This window comes from Betta splendens, chromosome 17 (genome assembly GCF_900634795.4).
Source record: "Betta splendens chromosome 17, fBetSpl5.4, whole genome shotgun sequence".
NCBI lineage: Eukaryota > Metazoa > Chordata > Actinopteri > Anabantiformes > Osphronemidae > Betta > Betta splendens.
In genome coordinates this window covers 4,690,378-4,707,544 of record NC_040897.2, presented here as the reverse complement: position 1 = coordinate 4,707,544, position 17,167 = coordinate 4,690,378, and the positions used below count along the sequence as shown (strand labels likewise).

The 17,167-nt window shown below is 40.0% G+C and overlaps 3 protein-coding genes across 3 annotated transcripts; 2 read left to right on the top strand and 1 right to left on the bottom strand.

The window, feature by feature from the left end:
• The first annotated feature begins 84 nt into the window (after positions 1-84).
• Positions 85-6,739, top strand: yme1l1b (YME1-like 1b). Its single transcript, XM_029132573.3, has 18 exons — positions 85-277; positions 657-785; positions 892-1,069; positions 1,311-1,409; positions 1,676-1,785; positions 1,901-2,051; positions 2,135-2,218; positions 2,479-2,652; positions 2,770-2,922; positions 3,024-3,156; positions 3,325-3,387; positions 3,595-3,707; positions 3,900-4,055; positions 4,314-4,465; positions 4,568-4,694; positions 4,783-4,856; positions 4,945-5,031; positions 5,112-6,739. Exons 1-18 carry the CDS (start codon positions 245-247, stop codon positions 5,253-5,255), a joined length of 2,160 nt encoding a protein of 719 aa, XP_028988406.1. The 5' UTR covers positions 85-244; the 3' UTR covers positions 5,256-6,739.
• A 352-nt stretch (positions 6,740-7,091) lies between these two features.
• LOC114844502 (patched domain-containing protein 3) lies at positions 7,092-11,306 on the bottom strand. Its single transcript, XM_029131926.3, has 4 exons — positions 9,327-11,306; positions 9,113-9,234; positions 8,886-9,031; positions 7,092-8,784 (listed from the first exon to the last, which is right to left on the bottom strand). The coding sequence occupies exons 1-4, from the start codon at positions 10,041-10,043 to the stop codon at positions 7,268-7,270; spliced, it is 2,502 nt and encodes an 833-aa protein (XP_028987759.1). The 5' UTR covers positions 10,044-11,306; the 3' UTR covers positions 7,092-7,267.
• On the top strand, positions 11,297-16,253 carry LOC114844937 (ras-related protein Rab-18-B). The gene is made up of 7 exons (XM_029132636.3): positions 11,297-11,503; positions 11,867-11,922; positions 12,024-12,085; positions 12,591-12,663; positions 13,875-13,993; positions 14,160-14,226; positions 14,890-16,253. Exons 1-7 carry the CDS (start codon positions 11,436-11,438, stop codon positions 15,060-15,062), a joined length of 618 nt encoding a protein of 205 aa, XP_028988469.1. The 5' UTR covers positions 11,297-11,435; the 3' UTR covers positions 15,063-16,253.
• Positions 16,254-17,167: the final 914 nt, after the last annotated feature.

Below are 17,167 nucleotides of genomic sequence, written 5' to 3'. Positions count from 1 at the left end.
TGAACACGGAACACGCAAACTTTACAGTAGCTAACCTGGGTAAGTGGAACCATGTCTATGTTGTAACGAGGAGCATGGTGCCGGTGGGAACTCTTTTGACGTTACATCCGGTTTTTGAGCTGTCAGACTGTCGTAAAAGTTTGCAGTCGGAAATGTTACGCCTGGAACAAAAAGTTAAAGTGAAACAAACATGGATTTTTAAGACTCAGGGATAGCGCAGCTTGTCGGTCGTCTTCTAATTAAAATGTTTTCTCTGTCAATGACCGTCCAGCCGCAGGTAAGACAGCTACAAGCGCTAGTCCAAGCTAATGTTAGCATTTAACCTTAGCTTGGTCTCCAGTTATAGACAGTTCTAGACTTCAGCTTTGATTTGACGATTTAGTGGAAATGCACAGTATGTTTAAATCGGTGTACATTATGCCAGCGTTCTTATGTTGCTATTAAACTAATGAATTAAATTACAAGCTGTTACAGTAACTTAGCTAGAATCTTGCTAGAATGCTGATAGCTCTTAGAAGGGAGACTGCGTCAACCAGCGACACCATCAGTGTCTCTGAACTGGATAGATGACTTTGATACAATTTTAACCTTAGAAATAGCCATGTTGATGTTTTTTATTGTGTCTAAGTCCCTGTTGTGTATATATGTGATCTCAGGTGACTGTACCCTTTAGCCACCTTATCAACGTCCTCCACTCTCTCAAGTGCTCAGTAGGGAGCAGTAGCAGTGCAACCAGCAAATCAGGAAAGAGTCATGCTTCAGACTCACATCTGCACTGCACAGAGGTATTTATTAGTACAAGTTATTCTGCAGCTTGTTCAAAAAAACCCTCAAACCAAATGACTTAAATATATGTCATATACACAAGTATTCTGTTGTGCATCTGTATAGCCCCTGTGGAACCTAAGGGAGCTTGGATTATCTGACCTTGCGACACAACAGCTGGATGATGTGGTGAACAGTCTGATACCACGCTTGAGCCCACAGGAGGTGTCCCTTCCACTGGATAGTCACACAGCTTGGAAGACCTCTTACCTCTCCTCGCCCTCTTTTTTCTACAACAAACATGGTTAGAGCACATCTCTTTGTTGCAAGTAATCCTTACACAAATCCAAAGTAGGACCGTGAAGATTCAGATGTAGATGCTGCTTGATCACGCCACATAATTAAACTTACAAGCCAAACCACACATTATACCGGTAGTCTTGGCTTGCAAAAATACTTATGGAACTTCTAAACTGTTAACTCTTAGGTGAACTAGATTTTTACTTTAAATATGTGTCATAAACAATAAATTCCCATGATCCCAGGATTCTCATGTGGTTCCATGCTTCAGTCAGTCCCAGTTTTCTCCAGACAGCGCCAATCACCCCTCCAGTCTGTCTGTATAGAGTTACAACACTGGCCAGGTAACTATGGATTGCAAGTGGAATTGTAAATGATTACTGCTCATAAATTGTTTTTGATAAAGGATTTAAATAACTTTTTTGTACTGTTTAAAAAAAAACCTTGATACAATGATTAGCTACTTTTCTATTTATTCTCACGTTTTTACCAGTAGCAGTAAAAGAATGTGCTAATGTAGTCATGTTACATGCCATGAAAACATGGTTATTATTTTTGTTTATTCGTTAAAACCTCATATCCTGTTTCCTATCCTATCCTATATTTGAAGTGTTTGTCCAAAGTCGAAGCTTTAAAACATTAAGGAGCAAAACAAGAAGAGTGCAGTCAGCATTTGACCGACCGCTGGAATCTGAAGGGTTTACGCCATCTTTTATGAAGGTAAGTGTCTTAAAGATATTTATATGCTTGACATGTATTTGCAACTGATTATTTGTCATTCAGATAGTAGCTGTTATGCTGATTTTAAAAATAAAATACTTTCCTTATGCTGCAGGGTTTCCTTACTCGTGACAAGGGCATTGAGGTGGAAAGTCTAAGCAGCCTGGTTAAAAGCAAGAACATACCTGAGGGACAACACGATGCTTTCAAGAGGGGCTTTGCTGAGGGTTTCCTGAAAGCTCAAGCATTGACACAACGCACACAAGGTACATTTAAAAAAGTGAACCAGGCAATTTACCAGCTACAGAACAGTTTGTAGAGGTTCACCATTATTTTCTGAACCATATAGACTCTTTAAAGAGGACTCGTCTAATCCTGCTGGTGCTGCTTCTTGTTGGGCTCTATGGTATTTCTAAGACTCCCTTCATATCGGGTAAAGACTGGTTTATTCCTTTCTAACATTGTTATTTAATTTAATTCAGAACTATTTCTTGTACCTATTATAATATATGCACACTAAACATTTATTAAGCCTTAAATGAAACGAAATGGCTCACATCGAACCATTTGCAACAAATCTTGGTGTTCAGTATATGCAGTCAGATGTCCACTGTAAGCTGTAATGGGTGTGTGCACGTGTGTGACAATGGTGTGCTGTGTGATTTCGAACTTTAATCTAACAATTTTGGACAGTGCGGTTCCGAACCACATCAGGCCTGGATTCAGCAGTGGACCCTGTCCAGATGAAAAACGTGACATTTGAGCATGTCAAAGGGGTTGAAGAAGCCAAGAACGAGCTGCAGGAAGTGGTGGAGTTTCTTAAGAACCCACAGAAGTTCACAGCTTTAGGAGGAAAGCTGCCAAAAGGTAGGGGTGGTGGAAATAGTACTTTAGGCTTTATTAGGCATTAAGTCTGAGGACTTTTAAATATGATCAAAAATTTTTTAAGGTCACTCTTTTCTCCCTTTCCTTTGTTTACTTTAGGTGTTTTACTGGTTGGCCCTCCAGGGACGGGTAAGACTCTACTGGCCAGAGCCGTGGCAGGAGAAGCAGATGTGCCATTCTACTATGCGTCTGGCTCAGAGTTTGATGAGATGTTTGTCGGAGTGGGAGCCAGCCGTATAAGGAACCTTTTCAGTAAGATATTGCTTTGTTCTTATTTTGCCACCACTAAGAAGCACTTAGACTTGTTGGCTGGTTGTTTGCTTGTTTGAAACATTGTTTGTTCAATATTGTAGGGGAAGCTAAAAGTAATGCTCCTTGTGTGATCTTCATTGATGAGCTTGATAGTGTCGGTGGGAAAAGGATCGAGTCTCCCATGCACCCTTATTCCAGACAGACTATCAACCAGCTACTTGCTGAAATGGATGGGTAATGTCTGAAATGATGTGTTGTGTTTACACTTTAATTAAATTTAACATGTTCAATGTGGCAAGTTTGCAATGCATCACTTAGCAGCATAGTAAAATTAAGTGCTTGGGAAATACAAACATAAAAATCATTGTATATGTGTATATTCTCTGTGATGGTATTTTATAGGTTCAAAACAAATGAAGGTGTAATCATAATCGGAGCAACAAACTTCCCTGAGGCTTTGGATAAGTATGTTTGTTTCTGTGTCTCTTGTTTCAATGCATATTTACACAGTTCCAAGGCTTAAGCTTTCAGTCTCAACTGTCTAGTTAATAAAAAGAATGGCCCAAAGCTTTGAGGTTGCACTTCAGAGTTGTTCTGTATGTTCACTCAGTATCAGTTTTTTACTAAGAAACTGACTTCCCTTTATTTAACATTGCTTTAACATCCCTTTAGTGCCCTGATCCGTCCGGGGCGCTTTGATATGCAGGTCACTGTTCCTAAACCTGATGTAAAAGGACGCACAGAAATCCTCAAGTGGTACCTAAGGAAGATTAAAGTGGATCCAGGTTTGAATTAAGCATTACTGTTATTATTTTTAGAACAGGTTAAAAATGTTTTGTCATAAAAACCATGTCACAGCTTTTGTTGGTATCTTTTATCAAGTTAGTAACAGACTGAATTAAAGTGATGTGCTATTTGTTTTGGTTTGTTGCTCTGATTTATAGATTGACAGCTTCCAATGTATGTTATCTCTATAGCTATTGAAGCCAGTATTATTGCTCGGGGCACAGTGGGCTTCTCTGGCGCTGACCTGGAAAACCTGGTCAACCAGGCTGCCCTGAAGGCAGCGGTTGATGGAAAAGACATGGTAACAATGAAAGAGCTGGAGTTTGCTAAAGACAAGATCCTCATGGGTGAGCAGAACACTCAGCTCATTGTAATAATATGCCTAAAGGTTCTATTCTTATATTTGCTGGATTTTTTTTACATTTAATCAGTGCTTTAATAAACCTTTCAAGTTTTACTCACTGTTTTTTCTGTCATCAGCATTAGGCCACTTTCTTAGAATAGAGTCAGGCTAAATGTAAAACATGAATAAAAAATAATAAGGTAATATTTTTAAAGCTTTATGAATTTAGGTTTAATTACTATTTTCTTAATTGTTCTTCAAGGCCCTGAGAGAAGAAGTGCAGAAATAGACAAGAAGAACAAAATCATCACAGCCTACCATGAATCGGGACATGCAATCGTAGCTTACTACACCAAAGATGCCATGCCGATCAACAAGGCTACTATCATGCCCAGGGGCCCAAGTCTAGGACATGTAAGCAAACCTAGTGCTTATAAGTCTGTTTTTCTTATCATTCACAAACTGTCCTTGTGTTAAACTTCTCACTTGTCCTTTCTTTTTTCTTACACTTGCCAGGTGTCCATGCTTCCAGAGAATGATCGCTGGACTGAGACCCGCTCTCAGCTTTTGGCACAGATGGACGTCAGTATGGGAGGCCGTGTTGCAGAGGAGGTTATGTTTGGCCATGAAAACATTACAACTGGTGAGAAATAGTGAGAGTTAGTCATGTTTAAGTTAAAAGGGTGTAAAAGTGTATGAAAATCTGATGGGTATAATTTGTTTCTTTGTAGGTGCATCAAGTGATTTTGACAGTGCTACCAAGATCGCTAGGATGATGGTGACCAGATTTGGAATGTGTGAAAAGGTAGGATGACCTGATTTGAGTTAAATATAATTATGCAAAATTTTCTATAATTTATATTTATACATTTGCCTCCCTCTATGTGTCTCAGCTTGGTGTGATGACCTATGCTGACATGACAGAGCAGAGCCCAGAGACACAAGCTGCTGTGGAGCATGAAGTCAGGTTATTGCTGAAGGTGTGCAATGCTCTTAACAGTAAGTGAACCTAATCCAATCACCTCCTGTAGTACCAAAGTCTTTGTCCTTCTGTCTCCAGGAGTCTTATGAGCGTGCCAAAGCCCTGCTGAAGTCTCACGCCAAGGAGCACAAAAGCCTGGCAGATGCTCTGCTCATGTATGAGACACTGGACGCCAAAGAGATCCAGATGGTCCTGGAGGGCAAGGCTCTGGATAGCAGATAAAACTACCCAGGACAGCGATGATCTCAGGGGCAGCGGGTAGCAAAGGGAAAGTGGTCTGAAGAAAAGTGGTCAAACAGTCAGGAAAGAGGATGGGACTTCACTTGTCAGCAGAGAATCAAAGCTGATTCAATCATGGTCTGAAACTCTCCTGAGTAGTGCTCATGTGAGAATGTGAGATAACCTCTAATGCAGTCACCTTTAAGAACTGTCATCAAAGTTCCCAGATAACTAAAATATGGCTGTCCTGTATTCAGAGATAAGCAAACCTGTGCTGTATGTTCACAATGTTGCTCAGGTCACGTTATTAGCTGGCAGGAGGAGACAATGGATGAATGTAAATACATCCCTCAAAATGGTTTCCGGATATCAATTCTATTCTTGTATAAGCTGAAACACAAAGCTCATGTTTAGAACAACACATTGTCATTCCGTTGTCAAGAAATGTTGAGCTGCCGTGTCAGTGGTTTAATCACGTCTAACGACGACACTTTTGAGTCCGCCTCTGTTGTGTCATGTATTTCTCTCAGAACATATCCTCTACTACAGCTGGTGTTATTCTCAAGTGTAGCACATACAGTAGAGCTGTCTCAAATTCATAAACAACCTCCTCTTCTGCTGAATCTCCTTAAATCAATTTTTAAGGTTGCCTTTTGCGGGAATGTACAATAAGTGTATTGTTTTGTTTGAGGTAGGAAGTGTATACATTTAAACAATATCTCAGCACTTTGGGTCAGTGTGCATCCTTGAAAATGCACTTGCGCTTCCGCCATTTAATTTCATTTATTCTCTGTGTATTGATTAGAAGCTGCTTTGCTTAAAGCATGCAACAAATTGCTGTGTATAAAATAATAATAATAATAGATTAGGATTTTAAGAACACTGTTGCCCTAATTTATTTAAAGTAAAGTTTACCTGAGTTTAAGTTTTGCTCCTGAGTAGCTTTTTAGCACAAGGATGATTTTCTTTGTAAATGAGTTTATTTAGCTTCTTTTAGTTCTTGCCCCCCTTGTTTTCACTGGAATGCACAGGAACTTCTCACCTTCATGTTCTGCAGCCTTTTCTAGTGACCCAAGAAAATCTGCATAGTCTTTAGCAAATGTTAGTCTAATGTAAAGACGCTTAAGAAAAACCTGAAGATTTAATCTGTAACAGTTTATTAAATCGACTGACTTGAAGTCAATCATCCTTTCTGTTAAGCTGAGTGGTAATAGCAACACATTATACTGTACACACACATGAAATATGTGTGTTATTATAGCATTATATATACTAAAAGATTAAAACCAGCATAAACATTTTTTGTGCAATGTTACGTTAATTGGCCTTTCAACCCTGTTTAGGTGATCGGCAAGTATTGGGAACATTTAGATGTACATTAAAGCTGTTTTGTGACACACAATGGTTTTCTGTTGGTTTGCAAAATATTTCAACAATGTGAAGGCGATGGTGAAAGAATATGCTCAAATAAAAACAAACAGAAAATGTGTTAAAAGTGTGTTTGTGTGCACACATGCAAACAAGATTAGCCGCATCATGCCTGTTTCCACTTTGGCTCCACCTGATGTTCACAAAGTTTACTTTTTATAAATACGGTCAGTGTTTGTTTTATCTCTGTTGCCCCTTGTCTGGTGGGTTTCCAAAGACAGATTCTGAGGGTGAGTTTTGGGTTTGTCTCTACATCCCTCCATCCCCACCTGCCCGGGTTAAACCCGCTGACTGGCAGCTGGCATAAGCTCCAACAAGTGGTAGTAAATAAATGAGTCAGATTATAATTACAAAAACTAACTTTATTTTATTTAATAGAAATCTGTCAAGATTTACATGATCTTGTTAGTTTAAGATTTCTTTTACTGCAAACATTTCTGCGGTTACAGTACAAAACCACCTTTCCTCATTAAAAACAGGCTCATGTGTTGTTAGGCCTCCAGTGGAGCACATTGTTATTGCTATAATCTCTTGTGCTCAGTTTAATTCTAATATACAACAAGGGTAAAAACATCTTTAAGACAACTTTAACACCACTTCCCACTTCCCAGTAGTGTCAAAAACACTGGGATGAACACTAAGCCATGGAGAAGGCCGAACATAGTCACAAGGAACACGATCTTAAAAAATGTCCTGAAGATATAACTCCCCGACATGGACAGCACCACCACTCCCAGAACGGTGGACAGTGCTCCCTGCAGTATCGGACAGCCTGCGTGGGACAGAGCGTCCACAGCCTTCTGATTGACGTCACTCTTGGCGCTTGAGGCAAACGAGTAAGTAACATGTGCTGAGAAGTCGACTGAGAAACCGATGCACATGACTAGGTTGATCATAGAAATGGAATCCAGGGTGACACCCCACAGGGCCATGAATCCCATCACACCAGCGATGACCGAACACATTGCAAAAGCCACCCACGCAGAACAGAGAAGGTTTGGTATGAGTATGAGTGAGACCACTAACATTGTCGCCATGGCAGCCACCATGGTTTGAATGGTGTCACCCATGATGACGGCATACTGGTCATAGTAGATAAAAGCAGGGTGGTACACCAGCAGCTCTAAGGGACAGTCGGCTGCAGCTTTCCGGAGTCCAGTCATCAGGTCCTCCGTTGTGGCTTTGTTGAGTGTCTGTATGAAGAAACGAGATGCCTGAATATGATCGTCTGTGGTGAAGTTGATGTCTTGCCTGAACATGGGTCTGAGCTCCAAGAATCGGGGGAGATGGATTTGAAAGCTGTCTTGAGAGCTCATGTTGACATTGGCTGCAGTTGTGTACCGTTGAAAGGAAAGAAACCAAGCGTGTGTGCTGTCGACAAAGTCTAGACTCTCAATATTTGAAATGCATGAAAGCAAAATCTCCCGTTCGGCTTCTTTCCAGTAAACAACGCTCTGCTTCACTGCGACCATCACATTGTAGCTATATTCAGAAAAATGCTGCCTGTGATTGTTGTAGTAGCTAGTGAGGTAGGAATCCTCCAAAGCCAGGTTACCGACGTCAAGCCCCTCCTTTAACATCAAGCAACCAAAAATACTCACAGCCAGATAGACAGCGTAGATAACAAATACAGAGGCTTTTATCAATTTGTGGGTCAGAAATGGGCCATAGAACTTCTCCACTATGCGTCTCAACGGCTCAGTTTCCTCTGTTTCGCTGATTCGATCGTAGCTTCCTCCAACACAGCAGATACTGAAAGCTTTTGAATTTCTAGATGGTACTTCTTCTGGGATTTTGGCACAGGTGAACCAATGCTTGTTTCCTGCCTCTCTCTGTCCATTCAGAGCTAAAGAAGCACCCAGAAACGTGATGTTGTACAAATAGCAGAAGCAAACAGATATAGCAGCGTAAAGGCAGAAGGATCGAACTGAGCCGAACGGTGAGCTGTAACCCAGCAACAGAGCCAGGGCATCTGTCAGGGTGGTGATGGTGATGGAGATGGCTGCATCCTTGTAGGTGCGGGCCAGCCGCTCAGGGACACTGTCCAGAACACGGGTCCTCTGCCAGCAGGAGATCATGATAAACATGTCATCAAGTCCAATGCCTTCAGATTAAAGGACAAACGATAAAGGTTGATTCAAAGATATGTTCGTAATACTTCTGTTAAACCTTGAAAAGTGTGACCTAATTTTAAACGTACTGTACCTAATACTAGGAAAGGACAGGAGGCAACTGTCATGACAAAAGGTTGGCCCAGCAGCAGCAGAGCTCCAAAACTGCTTAGGATCGCAAGACCTGTGGAGAGGACACCACAGAGTGCCACCCACACTTTTGTCCGCACATTGTCCAACCTGAAAAGATCACATTTAGTTCCTTAATAGTGACATAAAATGTCTCCATTATTTCAAATGTTCCATCAAGAGTTTACCAACCTCCAACATGATATAATTGAAAATATGATGCTAATGGCATAAGTGGTGGAGAATAGATGGATCACTGAGGCTGAAGACTTTTCAAACTCCCACTGCATTGACATGGAGGTAGAGTAGGACACCTGAGGAGATGATAATAAATGCAACAATCACATTTGGATGAAAAGATGATCCTTTAAAAAGCTTGCATCATCTAAGATCACAGGGATCTTACCTGAATAAAAGTTGAGGAGTGATTTGAGACCAAATGAAGGAAGCTTTCCAACCACAGATCTATTTTTGCTTTGTCGTCCTTTTGTAAATAATAATGGAGCTGTATGGCTTTAGCGCTTTCAACAACTGAGCTCCCGTTCACTATCACACTCCCTAGACTTAAATGTAAGGGAATGGGCCGAGTCTCTGAGTGATACCATGGAAATGTCAAGTTAAGGGTGTCTATGTTGTTGGCGTCATATTTAATAATATCTAAAATACCATTAGAGGTGCAGACCCCCAAAATGTCTGCACACACATCTGAATAGTCAAATGACTGGTGGTCGAGCTGAATCGGCATCGTCCTAATCTTTAGGTCGAGGTCTAGGAGGTCCTGAAGTGGTTCTGCTGCTAGAATATTCCCATCGCTTGTAGCGATGAGAGTTGCATAAATCCCACCGGTGCTCAGCCTTAAACTTGAAAACATAGAATAGTTCCCTGGAAATGTTTCTTCTATGTATTTTCTCTCCGTCTTGGCTTTTGCGTCAGCAGGCGTGAACTGCTCCTCGATATTGTTGGACATCCTGTCCTGCAGAAAATAAAACCCGCTTCCGAGACCTGCGGAGAGAATGACTGGGGCGATCAGGAACCACCAGGGATATGACCCGATGAAATGGCCCATCACCTCAAAACAAATGCGTAGGCATCTCTCAGTGGCGCCTATGCGGGATCTGGCCATAGCTACAAAAAACCTGCACACTCACAAAGTGGATTTGTGGTTCTGGAGATCTCTATAGACAACTGTGGGGCTTCCCAGCCAGGTGTTTATATTATGCTGCTGCCTCTTCAAGGCCCTTTCATGAGCTGAGATTTGCATAATAAAAGGCTTGCTCTGGTCTATAATGAACAAAGGCAGGTGGGAAGTGGGAACCAGCTCAAGAAAAGAAAGAAGGTGTAGTATGAATCACTGGGTCCCCTGCACGTCTTGATTTTAGCCCTCAGGTGTTTCCTTTCATAGCTGAGGAAAGAGGAAATGTTTGGGGTCCTGAGGTCGGCTCAGCAGAACAGTGACACAGAACAAGAAGGTGTTGTGCTGCATAATGCAGATCTTTATTAGAGTTACTCAAACGGTTTCCGTTTGTAGTAGTAATTGACCTAATCTTTGAAGGTAGACGGCCAAAGCCCAAATTTGTGTAATTGGCCACTTAGGACAAAAACTAAATTCAATGATGAACTAAAAAAGAAGTGTATTACACAATACTTGATGTAATACATTGCTTTTAATTGATACAATTTTGTCCTTTTAGGGTGCATTTTCTTTGCACTATTTTGTAGAAATTATACCAGTAGTCACATTTCAATAATGTACAATACCGTTTAAAAGTTTGGGGTCACCCAGACAATTTTGTGTTGAAGTCACACTTTTTTTGACAGCATGAGTTGTAAAATGAAAAGAGTCACATTGAAAAGATTAAAAATAATGATTTGTATTTGAAATAATATATTTTTTAATATTCAAACTTTGCACTTGTCAAAGAATCCTCCATTTGCAGCAATCACAGCATTGCAGACCTTTGGCATTCTGGATGGTAATTTGTTGAGGTAATCTGGTAATCTGGGCCTTCTGATGCAATGAGCAGACACAGTGTACCATTACTACACTGCAGTGACAGTTGCTGGAAATGGGCCTCTATACACCTAAGTAAATATTGCACCAAAATCAGACATTTGCAGCTAGAATAGTCATTTACCACATTAGTGATGTAAACAGTGTACTTCTGAGTCGTTTAAAGTTGTCTTCAATGCAAAAAAGTGCCTTTCTGTCAAAAAAAGGACATTTCTAAGTGACCCAAAACTTTTAAACACACTCAAATATTACTTGGAAACACATCATAAAAGAGCATTTTAATGTATTCGATTCTTGTTTTTACGTTGCAGTTTTTTCACTGTATTTTAATTTTCAAGCTTCTTTGACCTGCGTGACGTCATTCGTTGCACGTTGGACGGAAGTTGCGCAAACTGCGGCGCTGTCACCGGAGCTATTAGCTACCTGCGGCTCTGAAAAAAAAACTGTTAAAACATAGCGTTTACACTGACAGCGAGTAGAAGGTCGAACTGTTCCCTTAATAACATGGACGACGACGTTCTTACGACCCTGAAACTCCTCATAATCGGCGAGAGTGGCGTGGGGAAGTCCAGGTACGCGGTTGTTTTTAGCCAGCGCATTAGCTCAGCCCTAGCTTGCTCTGAATATTGACATTTCTATTATGTAAGTTTCTCAGCGGCTCTTGCCACATCGAGCTGACGTCTCTTTCCATTTCGTCTTGTTTATTTCACGTTTGCTTTTACTGTTGGTGGTTTAGTAAGGCCATGGTTAAATAAGCTGATTCGTAACTTTACTGGTGTTTTCCTTCGGTCACCGTGATGGCGTTATGTTAACAGTATAGCTGTCGTGATCCTTTGTCTGTGACCGGAAACCCTTCGTAGAGCTTAAAGTCAACTCTGTAAACCGTATTACGCTCATTACTGCTAATTTCCATGTTATCTTTCGTTTTCCAACAGTCTCCTCCTGAGGTTCACAGAGGACACTTTTGATCCAGACCAATCAGCCACAATAGGTATTATGAGCACATACACACAAGGAAAATACTCAAGTAAATAAACTACTAATGTCCTAAACGGATCGTTTGAATTCTTGCTGCTTGTTGTGACTGGCCAGGTGTGGACTTCAAAGTAAAGACACTTACTATAGATGGGAACAAGGCGAAGCTGGCTATATGGGTAAGTGTTCATGCCACAGCAGCTTATCTGTTAAGAAAAACAGAGTGAAGTACAGGCTTTTTCCACAAGATGGCATGCACTTCAACATAATCATGTACAAAGTGGCAACTCCAAGGGTCCACTGCTGTTAAAAAAAAAGGACCATAGCAGGTTATTATTTGCTTTTGTGAGTCCCGTGAAAATGATGCAAATGATGCAAAGCAGCTCCAATTTCTTTACTAAGTATTGTGCATTAAAGCTACATAGTCCTAGAAATGCACCATCGGTGTGTGCCACTTGTAAATTTAGAAGTCTTTGGATGTAAAAAGATGCCTGAAAACTCATCATCTAGTAAAGACTACTTAAAGCAGTGACCAGTTCATAGTAGGGCAGTTCTGAGAACTTGCTGACTTATCGGTAACACATGCCACTATGTTAAGAATTGACAGTTGGTCTTGATCTAACATACCTGTTGGTTTTAAAAGTTTGGTATCATGAAGGATTTAGCTGTTTTTACTTTTTGCAGGACACAGCTGGACAAGAAAGGTTTCGCACTCTGACCCCCAGCTACTACCGTGGTGCACAGGGAGTCATACTTGGTAAATAATAATAAAAAATCTTATAAATCTACACTTTTAAATTCCACATACCCTAATTTGGGTCTGTCTTTGGACCCAGTCTGGTTCTATTGGGGTTTGAAAGACTGACTATATATGACTATAGATATACCTAACATCATAAACAGCAGAGTCTGGGCTACAGCACTACATAAATGTCATGCATCAAACACAGACGAAGATATTGTACAATAACGCATTAGCAGACAGCGCTATCTGTGTTAGCTGCTAACGTTAGTACAATAAATAATAAACCACAGCTCAAATGACAGCTAAGGATGTAAGAAATCTAAGGATATGTGCCATACTGTAGCATGCTAGCTATCACATGTGGTGAGTTATGAGCCAAACAATGACAAATGTTAAGCTAATAGCTAAATAAATAAACAATGTAAACCTTCAAATATTGTCATATAAAGTCCATATTACTGGCGAACTAATCCTATTCTCTATTATTTATACGTTTTGGGAATCACTCTTACCTTCTAGCCCTCTCACAGAGCTGACGTGATTTATTGGTGGGCCATTTAGTCACTCTCAGGCCATAAAACGCAGTCTGCGACTCTGGCCGGCAGTTCTGTCAACCCGTGTTGGTGTTTTTCGGCCAATTACATAGCTTCTAATAAGTAGACAGATATGGCTGCACAAATACCTGCTCCCTCTGGTGGCCAAATGTGACAGGTTTTGACATGCTGGACACTGTTTATATTGCTTCCCGTCATCAAAACCATCTTGCTGAGTTCACTAATTGTGCTATGTTTTTATGGAGGTTTGGCGCTGCTGACCCAGCATTTTTCATCAGACAGAATTAAAAAATATATATTTTTTTATTATTTATAAATATCGCATCAGTAACACTTTTAACACAGATTTTTATACCTCATCACATCTCACAAGTGTCACTTATATTATCATATTAATTGCATTCAAATACACATTGTGGTTGCCGGACTTTTGTGGTTGCATTCACGAGATAAACTCATGTGAATGTATGAGATAAACTCTTAAAAGGCTAGAAACCCTTGTCCATTTTCCTTCACTACTGCTTGACTGTTTTTTTTTAAGTGAACTACAAATTCCAGAGTATAAAATCCATAGTATAAATAAGCATCTAGCAGCAAAAACTGTTATATCTCTTTTGACTTTTAGGAAACGGTATATATTAATACTAACTTCTCTTTACTGTCTTTCAGTCTATGATGTCACAAAGCGAGACAGCTTTACGAAGCTTGATAACTGGCTGAATGAACTGGAAACTTACACTACACGAAATGATATTGTAAAAATGTTGGTCGGGAATAAAATTGATAAGGTGAGTAAAGCTGTGCAAATATGTCTTTTTTTTCTTTATTCGCACCACTTCCTCTTTGTAAAGTAATGAGTTACAGTTTACAGACAGTATAGTGAATAATGTTTAAAACTTGTTTATGTTTTTTCATATAGAGAAAAATTACATATGATGTCTGTTTTGTTTTCAGGATGACCACGAAGTGGACAGAAATGAAGGCTTGAAATTCGCTAGGAAACATTCTATGCTTTTTATTGGTATGTGTTCATGTTGGAGTGAAATCAGATGTGGGCAGACATGGTCATTTAAGCTAATAGAAGCATGTAATGTAACTTACAGCCATTCAGCTTTAACATACTGTATTTAAAAAGTCACAACTGTAATTGCAGAGTTGGAACAAGTCGAGACATCTCTTACGAAGCCATGCATTTAGTTTGGGGTTGTTACATTGTTTGTACTGCACTGGGATTTGAGTTTCTGTCAGCACAGCTCTGAAAGATGCAGCCACTCCAGAAGAACTGCATTATGATTAAAATCTAGTGGGGTTTCATTTATCGAATCCCTGTCTACACATCTCTTTGATTGCCATCTGGCCTTTTCCTGGAAATTAGGTTAACATATCTGTGGAGTTTCCATTTTAGAAAGCGTAATTAAGGGGTTTTGAGAATGGTTGGGCAGGAACAGTTCACGGTGTGATGATGTCTTCTTCCCATTGGATGAAGTCATCTCATACTTTGTCTGTCATGTTTGTCAACACATGGGTAATTTAAAAATTGTTATTGTTGGTGTAGCACCATTAAAAAAAAACACAAACAGATCTGTGTATCTGTAGATTTTTTTGTTATCATTAAGTGCTATTTGTTTAGATCATAACAAAAAAGAAACTGTAATTGAAAATAATGTAACTTTAATTTGTGCAGAGGCCAGTGCAAAGACCAAAGATGGTGTCCAGTGTGCCTTTGAGGAGCTTGTGGAGAAGATCCTCCAGACTCCGGGGCTTTGGGAGAGTGAAAGCCATGGGGAGAAGGTTCGTTTCGGGGAGCAGGATCAGGCCACCCGCGGGGCGTGTGGAGGATATTGCTCCATACCCTGAAACAGGACAAAGCAGATAAACACCAACCTGATACGAATGACTGCCGGTGACAGAAAGAAGAGAGGTGAACGCGGAGGAGTACTTTTGAAAACAAAAAGTTGTCGGAATAGTTAAATCAGTCGAACTGACCTTGCTGTTTGCACACTTCTTTTTCAACCATCTGTCATGTGTCGCTATATTCTGAATGAAAGGATTGTGGAAAAATAGCCTTGTCTAAAGTATAGTCTTTTAAACAAGCTTAACCAGTATAAATATGTCATACAAGTACATTAATTGATCTTACTGGCTACTATGATTCTGTTGTACCTGAAGGCATCAAGTCAAATGTACTACAGTACATAAACTCACCTGTTATTATAGTAGTCTGTTGAATTCAGGAAAATGCTTCTGTGGCTGTGTGCCTTGTTGATGTTGACATCCTTATAGCTCCGGATACAAAAGGATCTTCAACATGCACGATATGAACATATTTGCATACTTTACTAATTGCATATGAAATGACAAGAGTTGAGGACCTCTATTTATTGTCTTTATAATAACATATGCACCAGATCACTGTGAATTCTGCCGAGAAGGAAGGTGAAAGAGGAAATCACAGTGGACCCGTGTTGCTGACACCTCCTGCTTTAACATTAGCTTAATTATTACTCATTGCTATTAATTTCAGTAGAAGTTTATGTTTAACTGATTTCTTTCTTCAAGTCAAAACAATTGACTTTGTATTGTCAAAGTTTCTACAACCAAATCTGTCTTTGCATGTGTGAAAATATCTTCCAGAAGCTAACTTTGAGGTTTACAGTATCAGTAGTGCAATAAACTCGTACTGAGGTCACTGTTTGCCTTTAAGCATGTAGCCTCACATTGGTCCTGTAACCTTTTTTCCACGTGTTGCTCAGTTTGTTTATAACGTCCCACTGACTTACTGAAGGCATTTTTTTGAAGGAGCATGAGATCATTCCCAAGAGCTTTGTTTCCGAACTTTGCTAGGAGTTTGACGTGTTGTTTCTTTTTGTTTGATTTCTGTTTAAAATCCCTCTTTTATTCCTGTATTATGTCCTGTTGCTTTTGCTGTGCATCACATCCAGCGCTATGTTGGATCGCTAAATGCCTTAACGTAGAATGACTTTCACTAGGGTCATTGTCAAGTAATGTTTGTATAGTTTCAAACTGAAATAAATGACAACCTCGAGACGCGGTTGCTGTAGCCTAACAACTGTTAAATGGCCATTTGAGAGCTGCCATTTAGTTTCCATGTTGTGCAAACGCCCACCTAATCAGAAACAGGTTTACAGTGGAAACAGGAATGAGGTGCTCTTTCCACAATACTTTGTTGATGACTCGCCTGTCATGCAAGACGTATACATGCACGACTGAAAAAAATTCTTTGAACAAAATGTCAAAAAAGCAGACCACAACTGGGACACAAATGGAAAAATCTTGTTAATCGTGTTTTCTAAAATAGTCCCAGAGGGCTGAGTGTGATTACAAGCTTATGTTTGGTGTTAGGATGTCCCCAGATGGAACAGGACGCTCTCTGCGAACCTCTCCGCTGAGGCTTATGTCTCTTCTTTACTTCCAGTATTTGAGCTTTTTTGGCCATCGCCCCCTGAGCTGAGATCAGAAAATTCCTCAGCTCTCCTGTGGCATGAAATTAAAGGTTTAACAATAAAACAAATACCAGGTGTGTTTCACCTATGATCGTGACAAAACGATGGTGTTTGCTGTTTAAAGGGGAAAAAAACCCTATCTTATTATTTGATTGCAGTCAATATTAACATCATATGTTCATTCAAGAACAGAAAATGAAAACACTCCCTCTGAGGTGTATTTTTAGTGACCTACAGTCAAGTGTTTTCTACAGCTAAACAGCCATTTGTGTGTTCCATGTTGTTGGCCATACAAACAGAATATGAAATAACAACAGCATCTAAAGTGGAGTGATCATAAACAGGTGTCACGCTGCAAATAATTTTTTAGATAAATCAGCCTCAGTTGTCATGTTTTGCTGGCTTTCTGATTAACATATACTCTCTTGAGGTATGACCCTAATCCTAAACCAAATTTTTAGCTTGAGGAATAACATTCCTACTGAGTTAAGCGTGCCA